The sequence below is a fragment of the Thunnus albacares genome, chromosome 12 (genome assembly GCF_914725855.1).
Source record: "Thunnus albacares chromosome 12, fThuAlb1.1, whole genome shotgun sequence".
Taxonomy (NCBI): domain Eukaryota; kingdom Metazoa; phylum Chordata; class Actinopteri; order Scombriformes; family Scombridae; genus Thunnus; species Thunnus albacares.
In genome coordinates, this window is record NC_058117.1 from 30826882 (window position 1) to 30839679 (window position 12798).

The window sequence follows — 12798 nt, forward strand, 5'->3', positions numbered from 1 at the left end:
GCTAAAAAGCTCATTTAGTCATTAGATTCATTCTTAATATAAAACTATTGATTAGTGGTGCTTTAAGATATACTCCCTAAACTTGTTCTATCACCCTGGAGGCCTAAAACTAAGTATAGCGCCCCAAAAAATGTTATTTGTCAGCCTGTGAAGTGAAAGCTCTCTCAGTGGGACTTGTTGTGCTGTGGGACACTCTAACAGAATCAGGGAGTGTATGTTTAAATCCTTCAATGATGAGCAGAAAGTGAACAGACTGATATGCAGCCCTAACTGCAGCAGGACATTGGAGCTGTCAGAGCATGCAGAGAGGCAGCAGGTGATCTTACAGTCAGCTTGCTGCAGAGCTGGCAGGTCTGCTGGCTCTCTCTCTGGAGGACAGGAGGCTGCTGGAGCTGGAAGCTCTGAAACACAAAAGGAGTCAAATGTTTGGAGTTGCAGTGAGAAATGTCAGTGCTCTGCTCCTCTGCTCTCTCTGACAGCGTCTCCAGATGAAGCTGAATCACTGCTGAACACAGTCACCAAGCCGTCATTACCTTGTTCTGTTTGGGCCTCCACTGTTCCCCCCTCGTGCTTGATGATTCATTGAATAACTAAACCCAAATTAATAATACTATTCATATTTTATAAACAGTATTGCTGTTTGTTTTATTATCAGTATTATGTATGAGCACTCTGAAATGACAAGTATAAACTGTAAAGCGGTGATGGAAGAAATATTGAACTGTTTCACTTAAGTAAATGTACCAATAATACAGTATAAAATACTACTTTACTAGTAATGGTTTTACTTTCAAAATTACAGAAGTATCATTCACTAAATGTACTTAAAGTATCAAAAGTAAAAGTACTCTTTATGTAAATTGGCCTCACACACTGTTACATTGATCATATACATATATACTGAGCCTGTGAAAAGTATTCACCACTCTTGAAATGTTTCATGTTGTATTGTTTTAAAACATGGAGTCAAAGGGGATTTAATGTGGCTTTTGTACACTGAAAAAACCCTTATATGTAAAATGAAAATAAATCCCTATGAAGTGATCTAAATGTATTTCAAATATAAAATACATCATCAGCTTTACTGGTAAAATCTAAATCTGAAAAGTAAGTAGTACTTATAGCTGTGAAGTAAATGTAGTGGAGTAGAAAGTAAAATATCTCCCTCTGAAATGCAGTGGAGTGGACGTATAAAGAAGCATAAAATGGAAATACTCATGTAAAATACCTCACAATTGTACTTTATTACATTCCTCCCCTGCTGTTAAGTGCACCTTTGCTAAAAACTCCAAAAAAGAAAAAGTGACAAGACCTCCAGATGTGCGGCCTTTGTTGGTGGCTGGGCTCAGTTTGACTGTGTGGGTGGAGGGCTCAGTGGAAAAAAGGTTTACAGACAACAAGAGAAAAGACCCACATGACAAATGAGAGGGAGGGAAGTTCATGAGTGTACAGCAGCAGGTGTGAATCTGTTCTTGGCGGTTATTAGGACTCATATAAAACTGCTGACAGCGAATCAACACTTCCTTTCCTGCAGCAGACGGGCCGTGTGGGTTTCTGCTCAGCAGCCTCCACACTGTTCACTGTGGTTTTTCATTGTATTAACACAATGACGGTTACAACCATCGACAATGGTTAAAGAATGGTTCCAGGAACTTCAGTATGAATTCAGCGCTCGCTGTCTCAGTTTTAATCTGTGTTATTAATGTGTAAGAGAAGCAGCTGAAATCCTAAACTCAGAGCTGAGAAACTGACATCATTAAATAAAGGGAGACGTTCAAACTCCTGCAGTCTGCTCAGGTCCCACAGTCTGTACTGAGTTCACAAATACATTACTCAATAAGTTTAAACAAATAGATCAAAATAAAATAGTTGTAATTGATATTGAGTTGTTGAACATCCTAATAATAATATTAATAATGATAAATACGTAACTCATAGAAAAGAAAGTAGAGTCATTATAAAGAATGAAGTCGATTTTGATACAAAGAACCCAACTTAAATCATATTTTTATATTTTTATTGAATACAAAACACAAACAAGCATGTAATTGATAATTGATTGATTTATTGATTGGGACATGTTGCAGTTTTAAACATTAAAGAAGCACTGGACCAGAGTTAGCTCGAGGCTAATTTGCATCTGTAGTCCCCGACAAAAAACATACAACAGCACAGCTACACACAGCACATCACATACACCCACAATGTCAATAAGAAGATTAATAATGTAAACTGAGCTAATGAGAAGACCATAGATGGAGTTTAGACTCAATGTTCACACAGCTGATTGGTCTTTAGTAGAATTTTTAATTTTTTAATATATGATATATATTTACAAAACAACATAAACATCAGATGTATTTATAAATAGAGCAAAGAAATGTTTCTTTTTCAGCAAAAATACAAGAGCACATATACACATACACATATGTTGATGTGAACCAAGTTAATTTTCTCTCATATTCCACCTTGATTATCATAAAAAATAAAAATTAAATATCTGTAAGCTTTTCTTTGTATCTTTCTGTACATTTGTTTTTAGCACTATGTGAAAGTTTACTGAGATCTACTCACAACAAGAGTCAAATTACTTGTAGGTATCAATAAACTTGGTCAATATAGTGGATTCTGTGTCTGATTATTTAGATTATTTGAAGCCAAACTGAGATCAATAAAAACATGGATGATTATACAAGACAAAAACTGTGATGTTTCAGTTTATTGAGAATGTTTCTCTGAATGACTTTGACAAACCTGCCACCCTCTGTATAATGTATTAAAAAGAAAATACACAAGAAAGAAAAAATACTGTAAGCACTTAAATATCTACCAGGTAGCTAATATTTTTACTTAATTTTACACTATTATACAAGTCATGATTAAAATTGGAATTAAAATAGAGCATCAAGATATTAATATTCTACAGAATTTATACTTAGTAACTGTAAATATACTGTATTTATGTGTATGTGTTTGTATTTATAGTTTTAAGACAACTGTGTCTTAAACATAAATTTACAACCAACCACAACACGTCATAAGTGACATTTGTGAACACTGATGAAAGTGATAAATGAGATGAATTGATGAGATGTGATGGTGAGAAAAGGCGAGCAGAAAACAGTCAGTCAGCATGTGTGCAGTTGGTGGACGGTCCCTTGTTTCTGAGGATCATCAGCAGAGAGAGTCCACAGCAGTACACCAGACTCTTCACTATCAGCACTGTGTACAGCACACAGAGCAGCTTCACCTGGTACTGAGACGGGACAGGTGGAGGAAGAGCAGAAACCTCTGAAACAGAAAAAAAAAACAAATGTCAGTGCTCTGCTCCTCTGCTCTCTCTGACAGCGTCTCCAGATGAAGCTGAATCACTGCTGAACACAGTCACCAAGCCTTCATTACCTTGTTCTGTTTGGGCCTCCACTGTTCCCCCCTCGTGCTTGACGTAGCAGCGGTATTTATATGTGTAGAGAGCATCCCGATCAACCACTCTGATGGCGACGGTGCGTCCCGGCTCTCTGAGCTCCAGCTGCTCTCCCTCAGCAGGGGGCAGATCCTCTAGCGGGCCGTTCTTCTTCTGTCTTTTCCAGGAGAACTGGACCAGAGGAGGAGACATGGCTGAGGCCAGACACAGCAGGGAGCTCTTCCCCTCCAGGTGGGCTCTGGATGCTGCTGGGTACACGCTCACCACGGGCTTCACTACCTGCTCAACTGAAGTTTGACAGCAGCAACAAGCAGCACAGACACACATTCACACAGTCAACAGCAGCTTACAGCACTGCACTGCATTCAGTCTGATCCTGGAAACTACATGATCACTAAACTACTCATCAATACACCACAAACATCATCTACTGGACACTGTATCAATAATCATATCAAACTAAAGCATCATGGAAGCTCATCATATGTCATATATAAAGATTAAAACATCATTTACCACTTTATCAATATTTACCACAACATTAGTTACTAATATAATAGAGTTTATAAATATAAAATATATCATGACATAACAGCCTCATATAAAATACATTTGCTAATGATTATAGTGTTTTATGTAAAATATATTTACCAACATATACTTTAATTAATAAAAATCAATAAATAATTTTAACATGAGTTTGATCTTTTACTTAAAACAATATTACCACCACCACGACTACCATGTTCAGATACAACTAATATAATATAATATAATATAATATAATATAATATAATATAATATAATATGATGACGTTTGTCTTAATAAAATTTAAAGTATAGTTTTATTACTTGGTTAAAATATATTATATTTATGTTACATTTGTAAATGATTATAGTGTTTATATGAAGTATATGTACCAGCATATACTTTACTCTAATCAGACACACAATACATCAATACTTTTAACAACTTTTTTTGAGTTTTAGCTTTTATATAAAACACAATTACCACAACATGTTCAGACACGTAAATAAAATATAATATAATAATATATATTCTTAATTAAATGACAACATGTAAATTATCTGATTCATTATATTTTCTATCAAACACTTTCTAAAATATTTTTTTACATTATATATTTGACATCATGTTGATTTCATAAACCAATATGATTTATATTAAATATGGATTAAGATATACAATTATACATTTTATCTATAAATTATATTTAGCTTCATCACACATTTAAAATGAGTTTGCCTTCATGCATTAATTTATCTTCCACTAAAAGACATATTTATCATCATAAACACACAATTATCATGAGATACATTTTACCATTTACAAATATATACTGTATATTTAACACACAATATATTTATCACTATTTGCTTCTAAAATGACATTTAGGAACATTTATTAAATGATGTTTCACATCATATATCATCTTGTTTTTAATAAACAGGAGCTGCTGCTGAATCAGTGAGATTATTAAATACTGTTTATTTGTAACATTACTGATATCAGACTTTTTGGCTGTAAACAAACTTTGATGTGATGCATAAATAAAGAAGAACTTGTGGTGTGCAGTGAGATTTGAAGCTCTTTTCAGGAGTTATTGATTAGTTTTATGGAAGAATGGCTGCATCAAGAATTCTCTACTAAATATGAAAAAACTAACATGTAAAGCCTGAAGCAGCAGAAACTAAAACTAAAAACACATTTTCAACTTGTTCAATAAAACAACTGAAGGAAAATGAAAGTTTAGTCTTACCTGTTACATACAGTTTAGTTCCAGAGCCAAAGATGGGGTAGACATATCCTCCCACAGTGAATGAGACTGTGACAAAAACCTGTCTGCTGTTGAATGTGTCAGCTGAGGTGAACGAATCCAAATTATGAACCAGTATCATATTTCATCTCCATGATGTGTTTCTCTAATGTTCATATCAACATGACTGTCTCTTCTTTTATTTGATTTTAGCCACATTAGCAGTGTGACTATATGGATGCTAATGTCAGTCGGTTGGTCGGTCCACCACTTAAGTGCAGATCCATTGGATCTGATTGTGGATCAAAGGACGGATGGATTGTTCATTAAATGTTGTGCAGACGTTCACGGTCCCCAGAGGATTCAATTATTTATTTGACTTGATTGATTCTAACTTTGAATCTAGCGCCACCAGCAGGTTGACATGTTTGGTCCAGACTGAAATATCTTTTCATCTATTGGATGGATTGTCATGTAATTTAGTAGAAATATTCATGTTCCCCTCAGGATGAATTATAATAACTTTGATCCTCTGACTTTTCCTCTAGCGCCACCATCAGGTCAACATTTAAACTCAACTAAGAGCTCATTTAAAATCAAACTGACATTTGTAATGATGCAAATTACTTAAAGCTGCTATAATCAATATTTTTATAATAACCATGATCTGTCAGTGTGTAATGTGTTGGTCGTGGCTCGTAGTGATGAACCTACAGAGAATTATCAGTGACTCTGCAGCTCCTCTCGGCTTTATGGAGCTTTATAGTGAGTTTCAGCTCATTCTTTATCTGTCCGGCTGCAACGTTACTGTTTTGGTTCACTCTCAGCACTCTCATAGCGTCGTTTTGGGCTGCAGCAGGCAGCTGTTTTCAGATAAAAAGCTGTAAAAAGCTACTGTACACTACCTGCTCAGCACCAAACGGCAAACAGACACAGTTAGCTGTAGACTAGCTGCTGAACATAGTGGAGCATTTAGCAGCTAAAGAGCCAGATATTTCCCTCAGGAGTTGGTAGAGAGTAAAAACAGAGCTAAAAGAGAGTGAATATTGGACTTACATTCACCAGGTGGACAGAAACACGACTCCAAATGAATGATAATGTTGAATGATGAAAACTAGTGGACAAAACATCAGTAAATGCAGGTGTAAAATCCTTCACTACAACTTAACATTACAACAGTATGTTGTGTGGTTCACTCCAGATGTTTAGATAAGAATGATGGACTAAAATAAAATATTATTCTTGTTGATTACAGTTCAAAAGTTGTTAAGTTCACATTTGAGGAGATTTGTTGAGTATTATGAACTAAACCAAGTTAGGATGACATTAGTACCTGTGCTGCCATGCAGGTACATTTTCATAGGAGCCGTAGTTTTTGTTTGCTTGTCAATCAATTGTTGTTTAACATTTTGAATCACATAAAGGATTAAATTTCTAATAGTAAATGCTGTAGTGGAGCCATTTGTCTTAGAATATGGACAGTAAACATCAGAACCTGTGGTTAAGGTTTAGTTAGGTTTAGGTAAAGATCATGGTTTGGGTTAAAATGACTTCCTCCTTAAGATGAGGGGAGCTGCGTCGTCATGGTTACAATAATAAACACGTGGTTAAAGTTAGGAAATGATGGTGGTAGTGTTAAAAGAAACAAACAGTGTCTGCTGTCGTTTCTCTTGTGAAGACAGTCTCAGCTGCTCACAGAGCAAAATCCATTTACATTTACCACATTTCTGTTGAGGGGAAATTGTCATAAATCCAAGAATTGTGTTGAATCTTTTACTAAATTGAAATTATCTGTTGAAATCTGCTCAAAGATGTGATGTGAGAAATCCTGCCTGAAGGCTTTTATTGTGAAAGAGCCACAGGAAGTGTTTTCTTTAACAGCAGATTATTATTGTGAAGGAGGAATGAACTTTATTCCAGCAGCAGGTCAAAGAAGACCATTTTTATCTTCATCTCAAATTTTCAACTCTGTCAAACATCTTTTTCTATTTATTATTTTCTCAATTTTTGTTATTAAATCAAATGTTAATAAAGTTTCACTTTTGATCTCTCCATTATTTGTCTCTTTTATCTGTGTTATATTGTTGTTTGTTTGTTTGTCTTCATCTTGTTGTATCATTGTGCTTCTGTGTTGCTCCTTTGTTCTCACTGTGTGGAACAACAGGAAACCTGCTGAAATAGCTGATAAATAATATCAATGAAATATAATGTTTAAATCAAAATCCTGACACCAACAGACAAACATTTAGTCCTCAGCTCAGTTTGTTAGTGACTCTGGCTGAGATGGAGGTGAAATATGTGAACCTGGGCTGTGATTTACTGCTCTCTTCCTGTCACAAACACTGTTTGACATCTGTTCATCTGGAGGTTTTTGTTCAGGCTGCAGGGATCATTTCTCACTGTGGGTATCATAGTTATAACAGGAACAGTAGTAGGTGGCTGAATGTAAGAGTTTAATTGTCTGGATCCTCAACTCATGGCTGTTCTGTTTTTTTAGAGCTGAGAAGTCATATTTCTGATGATGATTGTAACGTTTATCTACGATACCATTACTCCTGTCAATACGAAGAATCCTTGTGAATGTTTCTGTGTCTTTCTTCTGGTACCAGTATAAATATGTACTACTACATTGGTCAGTTCCTCCACAGCTGAAGGAGACTTTTTCACCAGCTCTCCTGGTCAATGTTAAATCTTTCTGAATCAGCTCTGCTGCCATGGCAACCAGCGCTGTAGAGAAACAGACACACAGATGAAGGTGAGTGTGACAGTGTTTGTTAAAGGTTGAGTTTGTTGGCTCCTGATTGGCTGGAAACACTCACCTGAACACAGACAGCACAGAGCAGCAGCTGGGAGGAAAAGCATTTTGTGCAGTGATGTTTCCTCTGGTGAACCTGGGGAGAAGTGGCGCTCTGATGCAGCTGAGGCCAAACAAGGACGAGCTGTGAGATCAGACGAGGGCCACGTGGTTTCTAACAGCCCCTCAAACCTCCCATCAGCCCCTGCGGCGGACAGATAAGGCTGCTGCTGCTGCTGTGTGGTTTTCCCCTGAGTGGAGGAGCAACAGGCTGCACACAGTTACCATGGAGATGGACGTCACTGACACATCACTGTTTGATTGTTCACAAGTGTTAATGTGAGAATTTATCAGCTCTATTCAAATATTTACAATCATTACAGCTGCATTTAAAAGAAGCAGAAACACAAACTCATATTAGTTTAACAGTGAAAGTGATGGAGAGCAGAGACGGACTGATATTATCTCAACTGGTTTTTAAAATGATTTGACTCTTATTTTTTAATCATATGTTTTCCTCCACATCTCTGTTTCTCTGTGTGCTTCACTTTCACTTTCTTCATCTTGATTTTAATCTGGCAGCAGATCAAAAATCTGGGACACAACAAAACACAAAAACATTCATGGAACCACAAACACGTTCAGGTTGGTGGTGAATTTAGCAACACAGATTGTTCTCTGTTGTTTGTAGAACAGATGTGATGAAAATAAAAAAAAACTACAAATCCACAAAGCTCCTCATGAACTGTGATTTTAACCTTTAAATGTTCCCCTTATATTTATTTAATCCACTTGAATGAATGAATTGAATTTCCTGCATCATCTGATGGTATCATGCATTCATTGACGCTCTCTTTTAACACTGAGTTTAGACACATTTCATCAAATTTCATCCTGACAGACTTGATATTTTTGGAAGCTTTTATTATTATTCTTAATAATAATAATAATAATAATAATAATAATAATAATAATAATAATAATAATAATAATAATAATAATAATAATAATAATAATAATAAAATTCAGCTTCATCTGCTTTGATACAAAGAAAACTGTATTTAAAAATGTGTTTTTCAGATTCATTATTATCTCTTCTATGTTTTTATTTCAGAGTTGTTTTAAGTCTAATATTCTAATATTAATTTGTGTATAATATTCAATAATAATTCTAATATTACAAACTCTACAATAAGAGAAAATTCAGCTTATTTGTAAATAATTGAATATTTATTCATGATTATTAAATCAAAGGTTGGTACCAAATACAACCTGCACCAGTCTACATGTTCAGCTGTTTTCAGGAGCAAAACCAAAAGTAACTCTCTCCCTTTTTATTATATAATATTTATAGTATATTTTACACATTAAATGATACATTATTTACATTGTTCCAACATTTTATTAGACTTTAAAGCTGTAGTTTACATCTCATTCTCCACTTTATATTATATTACCTCTATCTGCTCTGTGCTGAGCTGTCAGTAATAAAACCTTTACACTGCTGCCCTCATGTGGCTGCAACAACACATTGCTTCTACTACTACTAGTCTCTTCAAACTTTTGTTTTCATGACCCCAAATGTGTATAAAGAGTAAATATATCATATATATGTGTATGTACAGAGAGACAGACAGAGACTCCTTCCATGTTAGTTAGATATATTCAATTCTAATTATAATATTACAAAATCTACAATAAGACAAAATGCAGTTTATTTACAAGTAACTAATCAGATTATTGAGATTATCACACTTGAAAATGACAATTGTATAAAATGTTGTAGAACATATTAAAAACAATATAACTATACAATTTATAACAATTAAAAGCACTGAAGGATAAAAAGCAAAGTCCAAATACTGTTTAAAAACACACAGGTTACTATAGATTTGAAGTTTTTACCACTTGGGGGCAGAAGAACTCCACAACAAGCTAACAAACTCCTCTCTGACATATTATGGTCTGTCTGCTGTTTGCTGCTGGGCAGCTAGTGTACAGTGGGTTTATCAGAAAACAGCTGCTGCTGCTGGAAACACTGAGACTGAAGCAGACAGGAAATGTGCTGCAAAACCACAACTAGGAGCTAAAAGAGGCTAAAAAGCTCATTTAATCATTAGATTCATTCTTAATATAAAACTATTGATTAGTGGAGCTTTAAGATATACTCCCTAAACTTGTTCTATCACCCTCGAGGCCTAAAACTGAGTATAACGCCCCCAAAAGGTGTTATTCATCAGACTCTGACCAGTCACCAAGCCTTCATTACCTTGTTCTGTTTGGGCCTCCACTGTTCCCCCCTCGTGCTTGATGATTCATTGAATAACAAAACCTAAATTAATAATACTATTAATATTTTATGAAATTACATGTACTAATTTAATAATTAATATATATTATTTAATAATATAGATTGTATATTTAATAGTTGTATTACTTTATCATTGCTGTTTGTTTTATTATCAGTTTCTCTTATGAAGTTGTTTTTGTTAATAAAACAAACCAGTTTTTACATTGTGGTGTTTCTGAAATCTTTCATCTTCTTCTAAATTGAGGTTTTTACCTGCAGAGTGTTTAAATTCACACTGTAAGAACATTTTTAACATTCACTTCCTCTCTGCAACATTTAAAAAAATACATCCTACATTTGTTATCATCAATCAGAGCAGCAGAACACAAACCACACTGAGACAAACAAGTCATCTTTACTTGTATTAAAAAGAAAATACACAAATAATAATAGAACACAAACAGTCAGACAATAACACAATAAAGTTTCAAACGTGTATAATCCAGCAACATCAGCAGCTGGTCAAAGCAGAAAATGCTGTTGTTTTTCTCCCAAAAACCTCTTTCATGTTTTCACACTAGAAAGCTCCTCACATAGAGGTGATAACCAACTGATGACAGTTATTTCTGCAAATACTTTACCCAAAGGACAATTGGAAATCTGAGCCCAAAAGCTGCTGAAGTCTTTCTTGAGTACATTTATAATTTACTTTTAAATTAATGTTGCAAACATCAGCAAAATCTTCTAGTATCTTTTATTCACTGTAGAAATCCTAAGTGTAATATTTAATGATACCAAAAATGTAAAAATGAAAAGAAGAATAAGAGTAAAGGCAATAATTATTTTGCCTCGAGCAGTGCAGGGCTCATGAGTTCCTGGATTTATTTGATTAAAAAGTCCTTTTACTGTAAGAATAATTTATTTGCATGACCATGATCTTCTAACAACTGAAGGTAGTTTAGTTGACAAATCAGACGTTCAGATCAGAAAACACTCATATGTCTTATATTTGGAGGATACTGACAAACAGCCCCTTCTGTCATTTATGTATGAGCACTCGGCAATGACAAGTGTAAACTGTAAAGCAGTGATGGAAGAAATATTGAACTGTTTCACTTAAGTAAATGTACCAATAATACAGTATAAAATACTACTTTACAAGTAATGGTTTTACTTTCAAAATTACAGAAGTATTATTTGCTAAATGTACTTAAAGTATCAAAAGTAAAAGTATCCTTTATGTGAATTGGCCTCACACACTGTTACATTGATCATATACATATATACAGAGCCTGTGAAAAGTATTCACCACTCTTGAAATGTTTCATGTTGTATTGTTTTAAAACATGGAGTCAAAGGGGATTTAATGTGGCTTTTTGTACACTGAAAAAACCCTTATATGTAAAATGAAAATAAATCCCTATGAAGTGATCTAAATGTATTTCAAATATAAAATACATCATCAGCTTTACTGGTAAAATCTAAATCTGAAAAGTAAGTAGTGCTTATAGCTGTGAAGTAAGTGTAGTGGAGTAGAAAGTAAATGATCTCCCACTGAAATGTAGTGGAGTGGACGTATAAAGAAGCATAAAATAGAAATACTCATGTAAAATACCTCACAATTGTACTTTATTACATTCCTCCCCTGCTGTAAAGTGTACCGTTGCTAAAAACTCCAAAAAAGAAAAAGTGACAAGACCTCCAGATGTGTGGCCTTTGTTGGTGGCTGGGCTCAGTTTGATTGTGTGGGTGGAGGGCTCAGTGGAAAAAAGGTTTACAGACAACAAGAGAAAAGACCCACATGACAAATGAGAGGGAGGGAAGTTGATGAGTGTACAGCAGCAGGTATGAATCTGTTCTCGGCGGTTATTAGGACTCATATAAAACTGTTGACAGCGAATCAACACTTCCTTTCCTGCAGCAGACGGGCCCTGTGGGTTTCTGCTCAGCAGCCTCCACACTGTTCGCTGTGGTTTTTCATTTTATTAACACAATGACGGTTACAACCATCGACTCTGGTTAAAGAATGGTTCCAGGAACTTCAGCATGAATTCAGCGCTCACTGTCTCAGTTTTAATCTGTGTTATTAATGTGTGAGAGAAGCAGCTGAAATCCTAAACTCAGAGCTGATAAAGGGAGACGTTCAAACTCCTGCAGTCTGCTCAGGTCCCACAGTCTGTAGTAGTCTGAGTTCACAAATACATTACTCAATAAGTTTAAACAAATAGATAAAAATAAAATGGTTGAAATTGTGATTGAGGTGTTGAACATCCTAATAATAATAATAATGATAATAAATGCATGACTCATAGAAAAGAAAGCAGAAATAGATTTTGATACAAAGAACCCAACTTAAATCATATTATTTAAAATATTTTTAGTGAATACATCTATTCCTATTCAGTAAAAATATAAGTGCACATATACACATATACATATGTTGGTGTGAACCAAGTTCATTTTCTCACATATTCCAGCTTAATTATAATGAATGATTGATTGAATAACAAAA

The 12798-nt window shown here is 34.7% G+C and overlaps 1 protein-coding gene across 1 annotated transcript; it reads right to left on the minus strand.

The window, feature by feature from the left end:
• Positions 1 to 2535: 2535 nt before the first annotated feature.
• Positions 2536 to 8173, minus strand: LOC122994491 (immunoglobulin lambda-1 light chain-like). The gene is made up of 5 exons (XM_044369206.1): positions 8022 to 8173; positions 7603 to 7929; positions 5206 to 5253; positions 3403 to 3711; positions 2536 to 3291 (listed from the first exon to the last, which is right to left on the minus strand). The coding sequence occupies exons 1-5, from the start codon at positions 8062 to 8064 to the stop codon at positions 3125 to 3127; spliced, it is 894 nt and encodes a 297-aa protein (XP_044225141.1). The 5' UTR covers positions 8065 to 8173; the 3' UTR covers positions 2536 to 3124.
• Between the last annotated feature and the right edge of the window lie 4625 nt (positions 8174 to 12798).

Excerpts from the sequence above, each read along its gene's own strand:
- LOC122994491 (XM_044369206.1), bottom strand. The coding sequence starts at position 8,064 with ATGCTTTTCCTCCCAGCTGCTGCTCTGTGCTGTCTGTGTTCAG. Across the intron at positions 7,930-8,021 it reads TCTGTGCTGTCTGTGTTCAG|CGCTGGTTGCCATGGCAGCA; the intron begins GTGAGTGTTTCC and ends GTTTCTCTACAG. Across the intron at positions 3,292-3,402 it reads GGAGGCCCAAACAGAACAAG|AGGTTTCTGCTCTTCCTCCA; the intron begins GTAATGAAGGCT and ends TTTCTGTTTCAG.